The sequence below is a fragment of the Lygodium microphyllum genome, chromosome 10 (assembly GCF_053477565.2).
Source record: "Lygodium microphyllum isolate KBCC chromosome 10, Lygodium_microphyllum_v1.1.10, whole genome shotgun sequence".
NCBI lineage: Eukaryota > Viridiplantae > Streptophyta > Polypodiopsida > Schizaeales > Lygodiaceae > Lygodium > Lygodium microphyllum.
In genome coordinates this window covers 79,469,691-79,489,665 of record NC_141144.1, presented here as the reverse complement: position 1 = coordinate 79,489,665, position 19,975 = coordinate 79,469,691, and the positions used below count along the sequence as shown (strand labels likewise).

Genomic DNA, 19,975 nt, shown 5'->3' with positions numbered 1-19,975 from the left:
AGAGCTATTTTTCCTTTTTTAATGGATGCGAATTCTTATCAATGGCAAACAGTTAGATTACCACTAATGATTTTGTTCATTTCTGCATTGTGCTTCAATTTCCCTAGCTCAGATGAGGATAGCCCAGTTCCAGCAACACCAGGCTCATAATCAGCAGCAACTGCAGCCGCAGCACTCTGCTGGCCAAATGCAACAACCAGCAAGTCAGCAGGCACAAACATTTCAGCAACAACCTCCTGCCACACCTCAGCAGCAGCAGGATAGATTAGCAGGTGCTAATGTATTGTCAGATGGAAGCCTTTCAAATACTTTCAGGAGTGATCAGGTACTTATGTATCGGGTTTTATCTGGTCTGTCAGAAAGACTTCGGAGAAAAAGCATGGCAACGCTTGTTGAAGTATGAAAATTTGGCTTTTGCAGGTGACTGCTAAAGGACAGAATGGTAGGAAAAGGAAGCAGCCACCATCTTCTTCTGGCCCAGCAAATAGTACAGGAACTGGAAATACAGTTGGTCCCAACTCTGCACCATCAACCCCTTCAACCCACACTGCAAATGATGTTCTCTCTATGGCTAGTGCTTTGCAACACAATGGAGGCACATCTAAGTCGCTGATGTTGTATGCCTCAGATGGTGCTGGAGCATTAGCGACATCATCCAATCAATTGGTAAGTGTAGTACTAAGCTTTGACAACCTCAGGAAGTTAGTTGTTAAATATTCAGGCTGAACTCTCCATAGTTGGATATGTTTGTTGCTCACTAGTGCAATGGCGGTAAGTATGCAGGCTGATATAGAACGGTTCGCTGAAGAGGGATCCTTAGATGACAATGTTGAATCATTCTTATCCCATGAGGAAGCGGACCAAAGAGAGCCAATTTTCAGCTGCAGCAAAAGAAGTCCATCTGGCCACAATATAGATGCCAGTAAAGGTTTGTCTCTTTTATTATAGCTGTACTATTTTGATGCTTGCTTCGAACATTCATACGTGCCCAGCAACCAGTCACCTGAAGGGCGTGTTTTTCTAATGCATGTGATCATTAGCGTGATGGTTTACTTCTTTTGTTTCAAGCAGTCTTTTACTTGAACATCTTCATGCACTACAGGGTTCAACTTTTCAGAGGTTTATTGTTTTCCTCCAAGCTCTAGTAAGGTGGTCTCTTGTCATTTCTCCATGGATGGCAAGCTTCTCGCTAGTGCGGGTCATGACAAGAAGGTCAGGTTCTGTGTGAGATCATTGATGGAGGTTAAAGAACTACACAATTTTTCTGTCCGCACTCTAGGATCTTTAAGACTTCTTTAGGTAGATCTGACCTCGTCTGTCTGCACTCTTAATGGAGTAATACATTCATAAAGATTTTTGAGCAGTTTTCAACTTTTATTGATATTGAAAACTGTGTTGGTGAGCATTGATTCGAACATCACCAATAATTTAGCATCTTGATCTGAGTTAGTATTTTTGCAGGCAGTTTTATGGAACATGGATGCTCTGGAATTGGAAAGTACTCTAGAGGAGCACACTTCATTCATATCTGATGTTCGTTTTAGTCCAAACTCGACATGCCTTGCGACATCATCCTATGACAAGACTGTCAGGGTGTGGAACACTAATGATGTACGTGTATAGCTTTAGCTGCACTTTGCATTGGTTTCAGTGGACCAATAAGAACAAACTTTCTGTTTGTTCATGTTTGCACTTCTAAGTTTTGTTGTTTTGAACCTGACTTTTCTTGTAGCCAAGCTTCTCTTTAAGGAGTTTTGAACCTGACTTTTCTTGCACTTCTAAATTGTGTTGTTTTGAACCTGACTTGTCTTGTAGCCAAACTACTCTTTAAGAAGTTTCTCGGGACATGGAGGACCTGTGAAGTCCCTGGATTTTAATCCTGCCAATGAGGATCTACTTTGTTCTTGTGATGAAGAGAATGAAATACGCTATTGGAGTGTAAAGAAGGGTAGTTGTACAAGCACATTCAAGGTTGGAGCCCCTGAGAATTGTTGCACTTTTTTAAATCAGAAGCAATATTTAGCATGTCTGACCTCAGTTGCTATAAAGCAGGGGGGGACAAGTCAAGTCCGGTTCCAGCCGAGGACAGGAAGGCTACTTGCAACTTCTGTAGATAATATAGTAGCAATTATTGATGTGGAATCTCAAACACGATTGCACTCTCTGCAGGTGCATCTAGTTGTGCTATTTTACAAATTTTCATAATATTGGCTTGTTTACCAGTTGATGGCTTGAAAGAATTGAGCAAGACCATTATATATTTTTCAAGTGTGGCTAATCAATCTTTTCAGTGCAGAAGCATACAAAGACAGTCAATTGTGTGTGTTGGGATGCTACTGGTGACCGTGTTGCTTCTGTGAGCGAAGACTCTGTCCGTGTTTGGACTCTTGGACCTGGTGGCGATGGTGAATGTGTACATGAGCTAAGCTGTAGCGGAAACAAATTCAATTCATGTGTTTTCCATCCAAACTACCCACATATTCTCGTGATTGGTTGCTATCAGGTATGCATCATGCCTCTGTACATAATGTTGACTAGATCAGGGTGTTTTTGTCAAGCTCTAGAAAATTTCGTTACTGTGCCGTAAAATATTATACCTGGTTTATGTTGGTGCAATGTTGAAATTGCAGTCGCTGGAGTTGTGGAATATGCATGAGAATAGGACCAGGACACAGGTAGCCCATGAAGGTTTGATCGCAGCACTTGCCCAGTCACCTATCACAGGCATGATTGCTTCTGCCAGTCATGATAAGTGTGTCAAGTTATGGAAGTAGTGCCTTTTGTACGTGAAGTTGTATGATGTGGAATTTGCATCTGTTATTGAGTCTAATTGTAAATAGCAGTAGCATCATTTTTCCCAAAGAGTATGAGTTAAGTTTTCAACAAACCTCTTTCTGAGGGTTATGTCAAAATCAAAGAAGGGGAGGTCCAAACAAGTGGTCCTTAAGCTCTCTTTCCGCCCCCCCCCCCCCCCCCCCCAAAAAAAAAAAAACAAAAACAAAAAAAGGTCTCATTCATTCACAGTGTATTTTTGGCCTTCAGTAAGCATTAAACTTGTTCTCCTAATTGTTAGAGAGAGAGAGAGAGAGAGAGAGAGAGAGAGAGAGAGAGAGAGAGTCATATTAAAGCACTCAATATTGTAACTGCAAGCCAAAAGTTTGGCTTAAACAAGCATCCTCATTAACTGGTTCACAAGGAGATTATCGGAAATAATATTGCCAGAGTGATAATGGGACATTTCAGAGAAAAGGGCATCTAATTTAATCTAGAGGAACTAGCTGTTCATACACTTCTCCTCCTTTACATATACTCCAATTCTCCTGTATGGTACTTGGTTTTGTTGGAATGTTGAGCCAGCCGGACCATGGGTCAGGAATTTTCTATTGCAAGTGTCTCTGGAATTTTTGATGGATCGTTCAAAATGTCCGTGGAAGTGAAGCTTTTGGAAGATTGTTCATTCATTTACTGAAGTTCGAAGAGAATGATGATTGGTAAGAAACCAAAGGAACCTTAGGCAAATGTTCTATCAATCTTTTAAGTTCTTTGCAAGATTTTCTTGGACCAAAGTTCCATCATGCTTATTGTTTTAAATGTCAACGTGGTGGTGGAAATTAAATTTTGTATACAACTGGTAAAACTAGAAAGCCATTGCATGTTGTAACGTACAATAAATCTTAGATGCTTTAGCAAGTTCTATTCTGCATTACTATGCAGTATAGTTAACTTCTTAAAAAAGTCTGCTACTGCACAATGGAGTTTCTTGCAAATACACAAGTGGAAAGCACCAACCCTTTCCCACACAAATAATGAACTTTATTTGCTCGCTTTCTTTAAGCTGGATGCATAAACTTATCTTCCTTAACATATCAAAGGAGGGAGACAATATCCATGCTACATGATTTGCATTATACATGACTGAAGGTATGGTAAACTATCATACTGTGGATTTACACTCACATGGAGATAGCTTTAACCCTACCTCTACACTTAAATGTTTTCACAGACGTGCATGTGCCCAATACATGGATTTCCATGTGTTAACACAAACGCATTTAATGACCATTTGTGTGTGTAGTTGAGAGAAGCCTTGTTGCCACGTGTTGAGATGTACACACATGCTTTAGAGGATATTTGGAGAATGTTTTAAAGTTGGTTGCAATACATGGATTTCCATGTATGTACATGTAAGCATTTAATGACCCTTTCTGTGCGTAATTGAGAGGTCTTGTTGCCACATGTCAAGATATGCATGCATGCTTTAGAGGATATTTGGAGAATGTTTCAAAGTTGGTTGTTTTGTTTGTTTTAGTATATCTACAAACATGCTGCAGTTTTTGTCCCAATGGTGATGGTCTAGGGGGTCTAAACTTGGGCTCGTGGTGGTGAGGTGGTTGGTTCAAGTCTTTTGAGGTGCGTTACTCGGTTGAATATCTATATTTACATGGTGTGTTCATGAATGTAGGGCTAATTGGCCACTCCATAATTCATTGGTAGGGTGGTCGTGTAGTGTCACCAAGCTTTGTTCTTCATTTGTCTTATGAGTTATTTTATTTATGCATAGAAACAATGGCAACATGGCTCTTGCTCACTTACTCTACTAATATTTGGAGGGGAGTTGTCCCCTTGTTGACATTTGGGGATGTGTATGGTTGTTGATGGTCACTTTTTCATCATTGTAGAGAGGTGAGAGAGATGCCACATGCATCTAAGTCAGTCATTAACATCAACTACTGATGTTAACCATGATTATGGTTTAAATAGTTTTGTAACAATGTGATTGGCTTAAAAATTAAGTTTGAAAAAATCTAAACTCATACCTCTTCTTTTTGGTTTTGTTGAGGTTGCCTTTCAATATTGTATTCACCTTTTTGTTAGCATTGCCCTTTAGGGCATATGCTTATACAAAAGTGCGATGACAAGGTGCAGGTACGAAAATAATAACCCATTGTTAGCTTTAGTTTAAGTGGTCCTCTTAGCCTTGAAATATGTGGATATGTTGCTTTTTGAGAAAAAATAATCTATTTTAGAATATTAAAGAAAAAGTGTTCTATCTCTTTCTCGTGTAGAAAAAAGGGGCAATGCTCTTGCACAGGATAGTGTGCCCTTGTTTGATTGGCAAGTGATAAAAAAGAAAAAACTAACAAATGAATAAGATGGTTGTGGGCATTGCTCTTACAACTATTAAAGTGAATGTTAGTAACCATTACTCTCTTGCTCTTAAATGGTGCTTGTAATGATTGTATTTTGTTTTCTTGTCTATTTTTTCATTCAATGTTTTGGATAGGTTTAAAATTTTTTTTTACATAGTTACGGGTTACTTCTTATGTCCACCTTTTAGCAGGATCATATCTTTTTTCCATGTGTAATCATAATTGACTATATCCCTCTAGTTGTGGTAGGATCATAGCCAATATTTGTGCTTACAATGTATGGGTTCTATAATGTCATTTGATAGGCGATAATATTAATTTTCTCTAACCTAGATTTTTAGAGAGAATATTTTAGATAGAGAGAACACATTCACATGATTTCTTCTACAAGAGGTATTGTTGACATCAAAGAAGAGAGACGTACAAAGACTTCACAATAATAGGGCCATTCTATACATAAAGGGAAATTTAACTTACCTCAAAGAAGTTCTCAAAACTACATATAAGTGAGCTTTCAATTGATTAAGAATTCTCATCGAATCATGTGATCGTGAATTATGATGTTAGTTTCAAATGTATGATCATTGGATTCATAAGGATCTTATTTTCTCGGGTTGTTTGGGGGGGGGGGGGTGTTTGAGTATTCTATTGTGCTATTAAGATGATTAATTGGAGTTGATGCCCACTCTTTTGTAGCATTCTCTTGGATGATGGTACTTTTGTCGTAATGTGTGAAAAGTCCTCATGATATAGTCTTTTGGTTGCTTCTTTGGTATTGTAAGCATTCTTTTGCCATCTTTACCCCTCGCTATATTCTTGCAATGCCTACATTGCATTGTCTATCTTTCAACCCTTTGGACTCCTTGATGAAGGCATGTACAAGGACCTAATGGATGCAATGAGTCTTGCATGGAGTTGAGGCTTTTGAGAGTTATTGATGCATCTAGCTCCTAGATATGGTAGATTGGTAGACTTGATAAGCTCAATGGTCAATCACATTCTAAGTACTTCATGTTGAGGGGGATTTGTTAAGATGTTATTTCCAACGTTGATATGATAGTCCTTAAAGGAGTTTGGTCAAGTGCGATTGAAGGGCATGCTTTGATTATCATGGTGTCCATAGTATTTATACTTCTATGCTTCTATACTATATTACAATTGAAGAAATTTACAGATGTAATACCAAACCTATATGTTAGTTGTATAATATTTTGAAATTGTTCTCTCTCTCTCTCTCTCTCTCTCTCTCTCTCATATTGTAATTTCAAGTTGGAGTCATAGGGGCTTGTAAGGCACATTTCCATGCACGAAAAATGCTCACATAGCCCTCGATCCAAGGTGCACTCCTTAGGCTCCTAAATCCTTTATGCCCTTTATCAGGCAAGAGGAGAGCATGGATAAGGCATAAGAGAGTACATGAGAAGAGTGGCTTTTCCCATGGTCCCTCATCACATGCTCAATTCTCTTTCTCTCGAACTCTCCCACGAGACAAAAGCAAGAATGTAAGAGTCAAAAGCTAGCACACACAAGAATATCTTATTTTATTTTTTCTCAATTTTTAAATACAAGTTTTTAAGGTTAGGGTTTTTCCATTAGCCTTGGATATTCCGGTCCTCTTTTTGGCCAAGTGATTGGTCACTCCTTCCATGCAGTAGAGCTATCGGTTTACATGTCTTTAACTCAAGTGCTACACATTTGCTTAATACAAATTGCATATGAGGGAGCTTAGCTCTTTATATCTTTCAAAATAATGATAAAAAATAAAAAATAAAAATTGTGACTCTTATTAGCTTCTTCCAATCTCTTTTCTTTCTTTCTCTCGTTTTAGTGTTAATATTTTACTTTTCTCTTAGTTGAATGTTAGTCCCATGGTACTCATGTTATAGGAACACAATGCAGATAGTGGGGATGGTTGGGTTAGTTATGATGAAGAGATATCAGAGAGAAAGGGGTTTTTTGATGATGTAAGAGAGGTAGGGTTGGTGGTTTTGTGTTAGTGGTGATACATAGCAGGATGATTGCTGCCATGCAAGAGGTTGTAGGAAGCAAAATGTGAAGGGTATTGATCTTCACGATTGTAGATGTGCTTAGTGTACTTGTTGTATAGTCTAGAGCACTATCGTAATTACTGATAGTGTTCTTAGTTTCCATGCAATTCAGTTTGTTGGTTGTCTCTCTTGAGCAAACCTTGTGGGCATTGGCCAAGGATTCCATGATGCATTTGATCCATAATGCATTCAAATCTTTCTTTGTTAGGTTCCCTCTCAAGATGTTCTCCATAACTCATTTGGATATTTTGATTTGGATAGTTGAGGGCTTATTGTAGGGGAATAAATGATGGAACACCTATTCAATGACCCTTAGCTCCTCATCTGGTACATAAGGTAGTAGCAATCCCTTTTGGCCCAGAATGAGATCCTTTCATTGCCAAGGCACTTTCACTAGTTTTTGAGCTTTCACGCACTTTTCTAACTTTGCTTTTATTCCCAAGGTTTTTGTCTACCACCTTTGGAGTGAGCTTAATTATGGATTCTTGGATCACCCATTGCTTTGGATATTGAAATTGAGTTTAAAGGATTTTCTTTCTGAGTAGCAGTAGAGGATGGCAACTTCACAGGCTAGGAAGGGGATGGGGTTGGCTATCGCTCTGAGTATAAGTTCCTAATTCACATTTTGATATTAGTTCTCGGAGTGACAAGTAATGATTCACTAGTTTGTCAATGCTACTCAAGGTTCAGAATCAAATGTAGCTCATTTCATACATGTTTACTACTATTCCAAAGTTAGCATGTTGTTGGGTCTTATCCTGTTAAGGGTCACACACACACACAGACACACTCTCTCTCTCTCTCTCTCTCTCTCTCTCTCTCTCTCTCTCATGTTAACAATATGGAGATACGAAGAAATGAAAGAGCTTGGAAGGAGCTTAGAAGGGCAATGATTTTTGAGTTTTTATGATTTATCATTATTTTGAAATATGTAAAGAGAGCTGACCTCCCTCCACTACAATTTGTATTGGCAAATGAGTAGCCATTTGAGTTAAAGACATGCAAATCAATAGCTCTAGGTGTATGTAAGGAGGAGAGACCAGTCACTTGGCTGAAAAAAGGGCAAGAATGCCTAAGGGGGATGGAAAAATCTAACCCTAAAAACTTGTATAAAAAGGATGAGAAAGAATGGAACAAGTTATTCTTGTGTATGGTAACTTGTGACTGTTGTATTCTTGCTTTTGTCTATGGGAGAGAGAGTGGGGGAGAGAGGCTGAGATTGAGGGAAAGAGAGCGAGATTGTGTGATGAGGGACCAAGGGTGAACCCTTCTTCTCTTCTCATGAACTCTCTCATGTCTTATCCATACTCTTCTCTTGTGTGATAAAGGCTCTAGAGGGTTGGGGGGGCCTAAGGAGTGCACCTTGGATCGTGGGTGTGTGAGAAGATTCTTCATATATGGAGATATGCCTCGTGCATTTACGACATTCGAATGTGGATTCTTGTGCAATAGAAAATGTGACAGGTAATCGTCATAGTCATTGAACCTCTTGAATCAATAATAGGGTGTCCAAAGTCATAACATGGAGCACATGTGTCGAGCATTTTGATCTCATTGTCGAGATCAAGGACACAGTGACCATGAAGCCACTTTTTTTTTTGCATATTGCGGAACAGAAGGGGCCTAGGAACGTGAACTAAAAAATGCACATCATTAAGTAGATCTTATTTTGTTTTGGTTACCTTCAAAAGAATAGGAATTCATAGCAGTAGATAGAATGAGTTTTCTTCGTGAGTCATAGGATTAACAAATCGTAGACCAAATAATTCAATAATGGTACTCATAGGTTGAAATGATAATTTATTAATAAGTAGGACATTGTTTACATAATGCCTGAAAACACGTCTTAGATGCGTGAAAGGGGGGGCCACTTGATGATCAAAAGATAAGGATGGGATTGTTATGCTATGAGATGTGAGCGGCCACATGGGAACCGGGGGAAGGTAGAAAGAGTTCGCGGGGAGGGAATAAGGGTTTTAAAGCCCTTTGTAGGACTTACTAAGTTTTTGCTTTGAATATATTTTTTTCTTAAAAAACAAAAACAACAAGGTTGTTTTGGAAAAAGAGAGGGGCTTTCCTGATACAGACCCCCTGCGGGCATCATAGTCATCATTATCCTGTTGCTGCCATCACCATCTTCACCACCGTCAACGTCTTCTTCATCCTCGCCGTCACCCGCTTCGGTATCAGCTCCAGCTTCATCTCCACCGCCTGCAGGGTCGCTCCACCCGTGACTCCCACAATCGTCCCCACGCCACGGTGCCATCGTTGGCTCATCGGACCACCGTAGCCCGACTCTCACAACGCCGTCGTCAGCTTCCAGCCCACGCGTACACATTCACCACCTTGACTACTTCGAGCTCCTTCCAACTCCCCCACCGTCCGTTTGTATGCTGACCAACCATGCTCATCACCATCATTGCCAACTCCGCGCACACTTCCCTACAATCACACACCACTCCACGCTCGCCATCGTCACCGACTCACCAGCCCGCGCCTGTAGCTGTCCGCTCCCTCACGATCCGCCTATGTGCCGATCTACAGCGCCTCCTCCACCTCAATATCTGGCTCCTGGCCGGCGCCTACTATCCACCCCCCCGCACTCACAATGCTGCCCACGGCTTCACTTGAGCACTGCCACCAGCACTTTCTTGCTGTGCTGTGCCAACAATGCCTCCTTCTTACCATCTTCCTCTCCGTCTTCGTCTTCATTATCAACATCATCATCATCCTTATCTTCTTCTTCTTTATCATCTTCTTTGCCTTCTTCACATCATCTTTATCATCATCTTCTTTGACTCTTTCATCATCGTTATCATCAACCTCTTTACCATCACCGGCCTTCTTCACATCATCTTTATCATCATCTTCTTTGACTCTTTCATCTGTATCATCAACCTCTTCACCATCACCGGCTGCATACCATGGTCCACCAACATCTTTGGCCTCTTCATCTTCACCCTTTGTATCGCTGCCATACTCTCGCCATCATTGTCATCATCAACTTCACCATCTCGATGGTAAAAGGGAGGATCCGCCAACCGAGAAGGGTAAGAACTATTATCGGATAATCAGAGCCGCCATTGTGCAGGAAGAAAATCCGATATCATCTCGACAGAACTACCAAGGATAGAAAGCAAGCCACCACCACCAAAGTGCGACATGGTTGCTGAACAAGGATGTCTTAAATCTACACCTTATGAATTGAATGTGTTTGAATAGGTTGAGAGTACATGCTATGTTTGGGGCCCTCCCACACCCCACACGTGACTCTCTCCCCTCCTAGTGGGGTGAGAGTGCACTAAGAGAAGAGGAAGAGGAGAACTATGAGATAACAACATGACATATGCGATGTGTTGAAGGCCCACTCATGCGTTTATGCATACTCCTTTTTATTAATAGCTTACCACATTAATGTGGTGAGGTGCATGCATAAGAAATTGGAAACAATGGGGTGAATGACTTTCTTTGATTTAATGAAGCATATTGAACATTGCATTGAAGGATAGATGCATGTATTTCCATCACCCTTGTGTGGTGCAATAATTGCTGTCTATATCCTTGTGCAATGAATGAAATGATTCATTTTCTTTGAATTTCATTTGTCTTGTTTTCTTAAACAAAAGGGCCTCCTTTTCTATTTGTACTCTTTTACTTATGCTTATGTACAACATATGCACTTAGGCATGTCGTGAGTACATAGACTCCACCTACTTGCACACTTGAACATTCGACCTATTGGATAGGGAGGATTGATAGGAGGGCTAGGTAGGAAGAGGTGTTTGATGCACCACTACCATAGAGAAGTGCATATAGGAGTGCACATATATCACAATAACACTCTTGTGATTCACATAGTGACACATCACCCACAACTCTTGCCATACACATACACATTGTAAGCACATTGCATTACACACACATATATGCATAACTATATCACACCACCTTGTTGCACACACAGAAGCACACAATTTCACTCAAGCCTAATGCCAAGCTTGTGAAGTAGAGACCCTATCCCATGAATCCTCGCTATGCTCACCATGTCAAGGAAGTGATAAAAAAGTTACAGAAAAGCATGATTCATACACAGAATTGAGCACATTAACTGGGTTTATATTACCTATTATTGTAGTAGTCAAGAAGAGAAGTGGAATGCTCGTAATCTTGATGGTGATCGTTAATTTATAGTTGCCCAATAAGGAATAAGGCCATCCTCCGGTAGGGTTTCAACTTTACTTCTGTGGGCTGCAATTATGGTTGCCCTAGATTATGTCAATAGTAGTAAGCAAGGATGTTGTAGTCCAATGCTTCGTCTTAATAAGAGTATCTACCAACACTGGCCTACAGGCGAATGCGGAGGTATGTAGATGGGATCAAGGGCTCGTCATCTAATTCTATGTCGCTAATGGTAATAGCTTGAGTAGCAATGGTTGCCTGATGAGGTCTGGAGCGTGGTAGTGTAGGGTGTTGATGGTATTGCTTAAATAGTTCGTAGAAGGTTTATTCCACATGCAACAAACGACTATCTATTTTCACCATGGGAGGTTCATGCTACAAGAGATGTCCAAGTGGGCAGTACTTCTTAATCCTACAGCCATTGAAATGGCCAATGGGCTTACCATCTAAGGTTTTGGACTCCACATTTTGATCCTGCTAATTACATAGACATGGAAAGTTCTAAGGCCTCATAGTTTCAACTTCTGTTTCTGGCCTTTTATGGAATAGAATAAGGATCCCCCTTATCGAAGGATCTTTTTGTCAAACTAGGATACTTGTCCAGCCTTCTCGGCAAGTAGCATAAGGATGGCTAGTAATAGGGTTTTTGTTAGGCATTCAAGCTCATCTAGGCAAAGTTGCTATGCCTTAGTGCCTTCCCATTGTTCTTGGACAACGATGCATAGACTTGGAATTAGGAACTCAAGTGACATAATAGTATCAATGCCATATGTAAATCTGAAAGGGGTTTGGCTCATTGTAGTTTTTTAGGCTGCCCCACTTTTCAAGAGGCAGCTAAGTAATTCAAATGTAAGTTCCATTTTATCTTTCTTGATGAGGTAGTTTTGTCCTTTGGAACTTGTCACAATGCTTGACAAAATATGATGCGCCCTTGAAGAGTGTGGGTCACCATAGTTGGGATGGAAGTACCTTCCGTACTATGGCAATTGTATTGAAGTGTCCCCTAGTAATGCCACCATGCACTTTTTGTAATAGATCTTCAATTTCATGCTTATAGACATATCTCCTAAGTAGATGATCCTACCCTAAGCAATATAATTGACCTACAACCAATCGGTAAGATCTGGTCTTAATCAAGAGCTGTGTGAGGCGAGCTTTCTCAATTGGCTATTTTGGTAGGCCTTATTCTAAGACATGAACAACGTCATTAGCATAGTGAGGTGTGAGATTGGGTTTAAAGAGCTCAACTTCTTGTGTAATGTGGAATAAATGAGTATCAAAGAGTTTATTATCATCAACCCGTGGCCTTTTTGCCATTAGTCACTGTAGACAAGTAATCAACAATGAAGTGTTGCTTTTCCTTACACACTACAACTAAGAAGGCAAATGCAAACAATAGTAGAAGCCATTGAGGGATGCATCCCATGGCACAAGGCAAGGAATAATATAAACCATTGCTAGTCGAGTGCTAGGTCCTTCTCTTTCAGTAGTTAAGTCATCTTAGACTGAGTGAGTTGTTGACTAATGAACTTACTAGAAATTCCATATTCTTTTCACACCGGGTTAGCACAATACAAATCCAATTGCAATCTTAGAAGTACCGATATGTACATGGAATGTGATTGTCTAATCCGAGGCTTTTAAGATGGGTGTAGAAATTAGAGCCTTTTTCGAAGCTTCGTAGGAGGCTTGGCATTTCTTGATCCATGCCTAGGTAATTAGTAGCTTGTAAAGTGGTCAAAGCAATAGTTACATAGTCAAGCACAAAGTGACGATAGTACCTAGTATGACCAAGGAAGTATTGCACCCCCTTCAGGTTGGTGGGTAGAGAGAGATTCATCATAACTTTCATCTCAACTATGTCAGTTACAATTTTATTTTTGGATACAACATGGCCCAAGATGATGCCATGCTTTACCCAAAATTGGCATTTTTGAGGATTTAAGAACAAGTTGTAATGTCAACATCTCTCAAAAACAAGTTGGAGTTTCTTAAGGTGTTCTTGCCAACTCAAATGGATACATAGTTCATCTATAAACACCTCGAGCCACTTCTGTAGGATGTGCTTAAATATTATGCACATAAGTCTTTAAAAGATTATGGGAGCTATAATATTAGTCAGTCCAAATGTATGACAATATATGTGAAGATTTCCCATTCAATGGAAAATGTTGTTTTTAGTCTATCGTCCAGATGGACTTGTACCTATGACTTGTACCCAATTGTACGCTCATAATCTATCCAAGAAGTTATAAGCTTCCTTCCATGCTACTCATTCAATCATATGATTAGTGTAACGGAGAATAATGGTCTCTCTTAGTAGCGAAATTCAGTCTCTTGTAAGTAATGCGAACTTGAATTTTGTTGTTCTACGTTCCCTTGAACATTGAAGGAGTGGGCATTAAAATTCTCTTGGGGTGTACTTTCAAATTTTAGACCAAGTATAATGTTAGTTATATTGATAACTACATTCATATACAATTGACATACACACAAACAATTACTATCTTCTCCCCCAATATAGCATGGTCTTACTTCACTTAGCCTTGCTCTATCTTTTAGTCCAGGCCACCACCTACAACCTCGCCATTGTTGGCCCATAGATCAAACCCTCAAAAGGTCCCCTATCAGCATTCCATCACAAAGACAGTGGAAACCTAAAACCTCTCCCATTGCTCTACAATGTGTACCACAAAGATATGAGCAAAGGTGACCATGCTAATGCCAACAACCTCATCACACACCATACATCATATTACAATGGATTCCAAGAAGCCTACTAGGAGTGCAAGGATATTATGAAGGCTCTTGCTAACTTTGGCTACCCAAACTACCCACAAATTCCCATACACTGGTAGCTCTTACTACATTCACAACAATTAAAGTCACCATGACTACCAACTCCCAGTTTTTATTGAGCCCTGTAATAAAACAAATTTTATACTCTTTTAGTTTGGTTAATTAGCTTATTTTAGGTTGGGATATAAAAGGCAAGAGGGTGCCAATATAACACATCTTTACACATTCATTTGTAAACTTCTCCATTCTTAGAGCTTGAGAGTTTTATACTTCCCCACCACTATTGAGGGTTGATACTCAATGCCCACCATTGCAAGAGGTGTATCTTACGCTATCCTTTCATCTTGATTCTCACTGTATCTTTATTCAATTCAACTATAGATACCTTGTGCTATAGTTTAATGCAAAGTTTAGCTACGGCATGGCTATGGCTAGTTGTTTCATATGTGATTTCTTGATTTTCTTAGTTATTTTAATTGAAGTTAGGCATTTTTTATTTCAATAGTATTAGAGTCTTGCTTTTATCTAATGACAAGGTCATTTTCAAGCTTTGATATAGTTACTAGCTCTATTAGAGGGTAACTGGAGTTAAATCTTGATAACAGATCTTGTTACAGTTCATATCGTGACTAGTCAAGGTTCTTTGTAGTAAGTCATGACTAAATTTGAGGTTCTTGGAGAAGATTTGAAGAAGAACGGTGGTTTCTTGGACATTTTAGTAGCTCATAGTCATTATGAGGCCCAATTTAGAGGTTCTTGGACTAACTAGGCTTAATGGAGATTAGAAAAAGCTTAAATACGTTTTATTTTTTCTAATCAAGGTTTTTTTTCCCTTTATCTCAAGCTTTCGTACAAGTTTCCATGGAGATATCTGCTTCAATATTTCTTCCCCTTCCATTTTGAGCTCTAAGAATGGCATAGGCTCCTTCCTTGCCTTGAGTACTAGCCATAGAGTGCCCTTTGCCTTGGTTTGAAGATACGAAATCAATAAGGACATGAGTATGTTTTTTGCATGATTTGCATTGAATGATAGTAGGCAACCTTACCAACTCATCAAATAATGGCTCCTATAGCTCTTATAGAGCTCAAATCAAGCTTATAGCTCTCACATCAAGAGTCCTTGGTTGCTACATTCAAGCTGACCTCATAATTCACATCATCAACAAAGTCAAGCTAGAGACCAAGGGATCATAGCCAACACTATGGATAACTCAGGAGGTAGTTCTGATGATTTCCAAGCCACAATCAATAGCTTCCAACAAGCTTCAAGCTTTGATATTTTAAACATGACTCCCAAAGAGTTGCAATGGAAGCTAATAGAGCTGAAAGGACAAGGAACACTTGCTCTCAATTGCTTGGTTGATCTCAAGAATGACACTAAGTTGCAACTTGCCACCATGCAACAAAAGTGGATAACATCCATAGGACATTTTTCAACTTAGAAGCAACTAGCTCATCATAAGACTCCCTCTCTAATCTTGTACAAAGAAGACTTTTCAACCTATCAAACATGCTCCAAGTTGGAACACACATTGCACAAACCATTCTAATTGGGATGGGAAACACATTGACCCATAAAGACCAAGCAAAGATCCCTTTACTAGCTGAGCAACTAGACAAATATCGGGCCAATGATGACACTTACGATTTCATAGAACAATTTGAACAAGTCTATGAGGGAAATAACCTTGTAGTAGGTGATGCTAAGAAAGCACATGAATTCGTGCTTTTTCTAGGAAAAAAGGGCATGTTTGGTTTATAGGTCTAGATGCCATGGAGAAGGCCTCATTTATACTACTGAAGGACTTGTTCGTCAAGAGTTTTGTTAAAGTTGGCAATGGGGATAACCTCATCGTCTAGCTGATGAGTATCAAACATCCTGTTTAAGTGCATACCTCTTGTAGAGAGACCCACATCCAAGGCGGTAACAAATACCTTCATCAAGGACATATGTGATGAAAGGATTTATAAGACCTTAGCTAGAAACTTTGAGTTAAACCGCTCCATCATCAACAACATCCTCAACAAGGCTATCATTAGGAAAAAAATGAACTCACAAATGGGCCTTTTAGCCCCCCTCTCTCCTCCTTAAAACAAGGAAAAGAGGAGAGAAGAATAGTAAAATAATCCTCCTCTCTCTCCACTTTTGCAATCTCGTTTTGCCTTTTTTATATTATCTACAAAGATATACTCAGATTCCTTATCTCTCCTCATTCAAGAAGTCTTTTTCAACCAAATTTTATATTAAAAAAGGAGTTAGTTACAGGAGTGTAGTGCTTTGTTTTCAATGCAAAATGATTAGTAGATGTGAGGTAATTGATTTTTTAATCGAGAACAAGGAAAATGAAATTTCAGAAGTTCCTTTTAAGATATTTTGGGGATTTTTTATATCCTAGCTTTTGGTCAAAAAATAAACCAACAGGTCAAATTTCGTATTTTTTGGAGATGTTTTTGGAGGAAAAATAGAAATATCTAAAATACGAAAAGTATTGGACATCCCTACCCTCTGAGCTATTTTTCCCCATATCTATACTCCCTCATGGCTCTATTATGACCTCTTCTTTGTGTTTATGCAACCTTCATTAATAGAGTGAATTACTTACACCCTCCTTTCCCTTGGCACCTTTGTGTGCCTCTCTGTGCATCTCCACTCTACCTCTTGTGACAACCAAGTGGGCTCCCCGTTTCTATTAATAGTAAAATGAATACAAGAAAAAAGGAGCTGCATATTGAGGTAGAGATTGAATATGCCGCATTATTCAAAAGAACCCAGCGTACTAGTGTTAACCCTTAGGTTTTGTAAAGATATAGGCAAATGGGATTGAAACATGTGGATTTGTGGGTTGATGGGGAAATCTACTCAATTGATCCCTTAAACAATAGACCAACTTTCTTAGGAATCATAAATTTGCTGAAGTATGTGTGTGAGGGTGAAAATGGGCTACTTGGTTATACTAGGCGGTTGAATGATCAGGCGTTCAAAGTATTTACAACTTGCCAAGCAACCATAAAAAATTACCATGATGTGATTGGTGCACATCAACTTCATATACAACATCTCATAGGACAAGTGGTACAACTGAATGACACTATAATTCAACAAAACAATCAAATTATTTCAATGCAGGACACTATCCATGACATTGGTATCTCATATGAGGAGGCAAATGCACAATTGGATGACTTGAGAAAGATCAACAACAAGCTAACACAAGAGCGAAAATGAAAAAAGAAGCCAATCAATGAGTTACTTGTGAATAGTGGCTAGTGGAAGTGATGTATCAAAGCATGTAAGGTAGCTCAGAAAGAGAACCTAGACGAGGGTGAGGTTGGATCGTGTATTAGTAGATTGTTGAAGGCAAGTACATTGAAAAATGCTTTGTGAGCAATTCTAAGTTTAAGGCTGTGAAGAAAAATGTGATTGAGTGCACATTAAAAGATGTGTCAAATGAGTTCTCAGTTGTGGATGCACAATCTATTTGTGACAGGACCGGCATTAGCACAATGACTTACTCAAAGATATTCAAAGGTGTGAAGGCTGGGTTTGGTCGTGTGCTGAAGAGAAATAGAATCGTGCCTCTTCCTCGACCTTCAAAGTTAATAGAGACCCGACAGTAACTTAATATAAAGGTTTTGGAGTTGATAGGAGATCCCATGCATGTTCAATGTGTGGAAACACTAAAAATTGGGATAAAAAATGCATATGAGGTGAAGTTCACCGAACTCAACAATTCCTATTTAGATTTGAACAAGGTGTACACAAGCATGCCAAGCATTATCGATCGTCAGGAACATGGTGAGATGCTCTCGGTTGAAGGGTATGGTCAATACTTGGTTGAATGGCATCTTGCAGGAGACTTGAAAACTTTAAAATGCATGTGTGGAATCTCCAATGGTGAAAATACAAATAATCCATGCCTATATTGCTTGACAGAGAGGGTGGAAGGAAAGGATGGAAAGAAGAACTGACGAAAGGTGACAAGTGCTACACCGACACACAATAGAGAAGATTCCACTTGAAAGCCTATCTTCAATATTCCCTTGGATCTTATTCACATTTGTTCATTGTATGCTTTTGTCAGAATCATGGAGAAACTTGTATATGAATACATTTGCTTTGCTTATAGGATGCAACCAGAAAAAGAAGCCATTGCAATGTGTAGGAATGTGGAGCGAGTGCTATCAGAAATTGGGCTACACAAGCATTAAGTGACGATTGAAAAAGATGAGAAGAGATCAGAAAAATCTGGTAACTTACCAAAAAAGCCTTGCTTGGAGGAGCAAAGGCTAGGAAGTTTCTCTTAGTACCTATCAATGAGGAAGGGAATGTCATGGCTCGTAGGCTGTACGACTACGATGGGTGGAAAAAGTTACATTTTGCAGTTCCTAATCGAAGTAATGAAGGAAAAACAAGATCGGCCAAAGCTAAGCTTTGGATAAGTCTTAACAAATTGGCTCCCTTACTTCGCAAGATGGTGTTTAACAATGAAGATAAGCAAGAATTTATCAATGTTGTGCATAGCTTTTACGAAAACATGGTGGAAGCATGGGGCAAAAGCTCTATCACACATTACATGGTTCGTACTAAGTTAATATTTTAAAATTTTATGAATTGTATAAACTATTGAGCATAGTTTTACTCATGTGTAATATGTGTCTTTGTAGCATATCCTTGAGGCACATGGGCCATACTTTGCAGAAAAGGAAAGCATCAGAATTTGGTCCACACAAGGGATGGAAAATTCACATTGGATAGTGTGTGGTGCATATCAAAGAAAAACTGATCATGGTGGAGGGGTGAATGGTAGCAATCCAATGATCCAATTGCTATCTTGGTGATATAGGATTATAGTAGTGGATGAAGCTAAACCCTTGCAAAAGAGAGCAAATGAAAGTGCTAATGAATTGACTGCAGACATGATGGAATCACGTTGTGTTGCTAAAAGAGTGCGTTATGAAGCCTCAAGTGCCAAAGAAAACCATGCCAAGTGGGTAAAAACAAGGCTTTGACAAGGCAATAAATGGGTTCGAAGAGAGCTAAGATAGTAAGATGAACAATATGAGTCAGTGTGAATGCAATTCATAGTTTAAGAGAGAAAGAGAGAGTGTGCATCTATGTGAATGAGTCTCACAGTTTAGGGTTATATAAAAGAGGGTTTCACTTTCTATCTTATTCATTGAGTTTTCACATCTCTTATGCAATAAAGATGGGTAGGTCTAAGGTAGTTGCAAATAAGCTCCGCTCAGAGCCCCATATCATGTTCAGCCCCTTGGAGCATCTAGTAGCTCAGATGTACCTCCTTCTCAACCTAATCCACCTTCCTTAAGCCGCCCTCACAAGGGTCCTCCTCAGCATCCCCACAAGAAATGCAAGTGGAAGCGACACATAGTGGCCTTGAGAGAAATTAGAAGGTATTAACACTCTTTTGATCTCATCATTCCAAAGGCGAGCTTCTTGAGACTTGTTCACAAGATTGTGCAATACCTCTACCGCATAGAAAGCAGGTGGTGGTCATTAGGGCCAAAAACACTTCCACAAATGCACTTTTGTTAATCACGGGATTAAGAAATAGGCCAAAGAGAGTTTGCCACGTGTGTAAGAATATGATATTCTTGTCTCCTCTTTTTTAGAGATAGTGGAGTCCATTTCGTGATTCTCTCTTCTTTTTTTAGAGATAGTGGAGTCCATTTCCGTCAACAAGTATTGAATGGCAACCTGTGGAAAGCCTAAGTGGGACTTTCCATGCCATTCATAAGGTATTGACATACATTATTTATGCCGATCAAACTGTGTCTTTT

General features: G+C 39.4%; 1 protein-coding gene across 2 annotated transcripts in view; it reads left to right on the top strand.

Moving 5' to 3' along the window:
* Positions 1-3,381, top strand: part of LOC148030205 (transcriptional corepressor LEUNIG-like) — a 42,798-nt gene extending 39,417 nt beyond the window's left edge. Inside the window, exons 11-19 of one of the 2 annotated variants that reach the window (XM_087686471.1) lie at positions 113-325; positions 421-666; positions 784-928; positions 1,103-1,212; positions 1,462-1,611; positions 1,816-1,971; positions 2,053-2,169; positions 2,297-2,503; positions 2,631-3,381. In XM_087686471.1, the coding sequence (XP_087542597.1) occupies positions 113-325; positions 421-666; positions 784-928; positions 1,103-1,212; positions 1,462-1,611; positions 1,816-1,971; positions 2,053-2,169; positions 2,297-2,503; positions 2,631-2,774 (1,488 nt within the window). In that variant the 3' untranslated portion in view covers positions 2,775-3,381. Of the gene's footprint in view, positions 1-112; positions 326-420; positions 667-783; positions 929-1,102; positions 1,213-1,461; positions 1,612-1,815; positions 1,972-2,052; positions 2,170-2,291; positions 2,504-2,630 lie in introns of those variants that run through there. The other variant, XM_087686472.1, reaches the window with a different exon arrangement.
* The last annotated feature ends 16,594 nt before the right edge of the window (positions 3,382-19,975 follow it).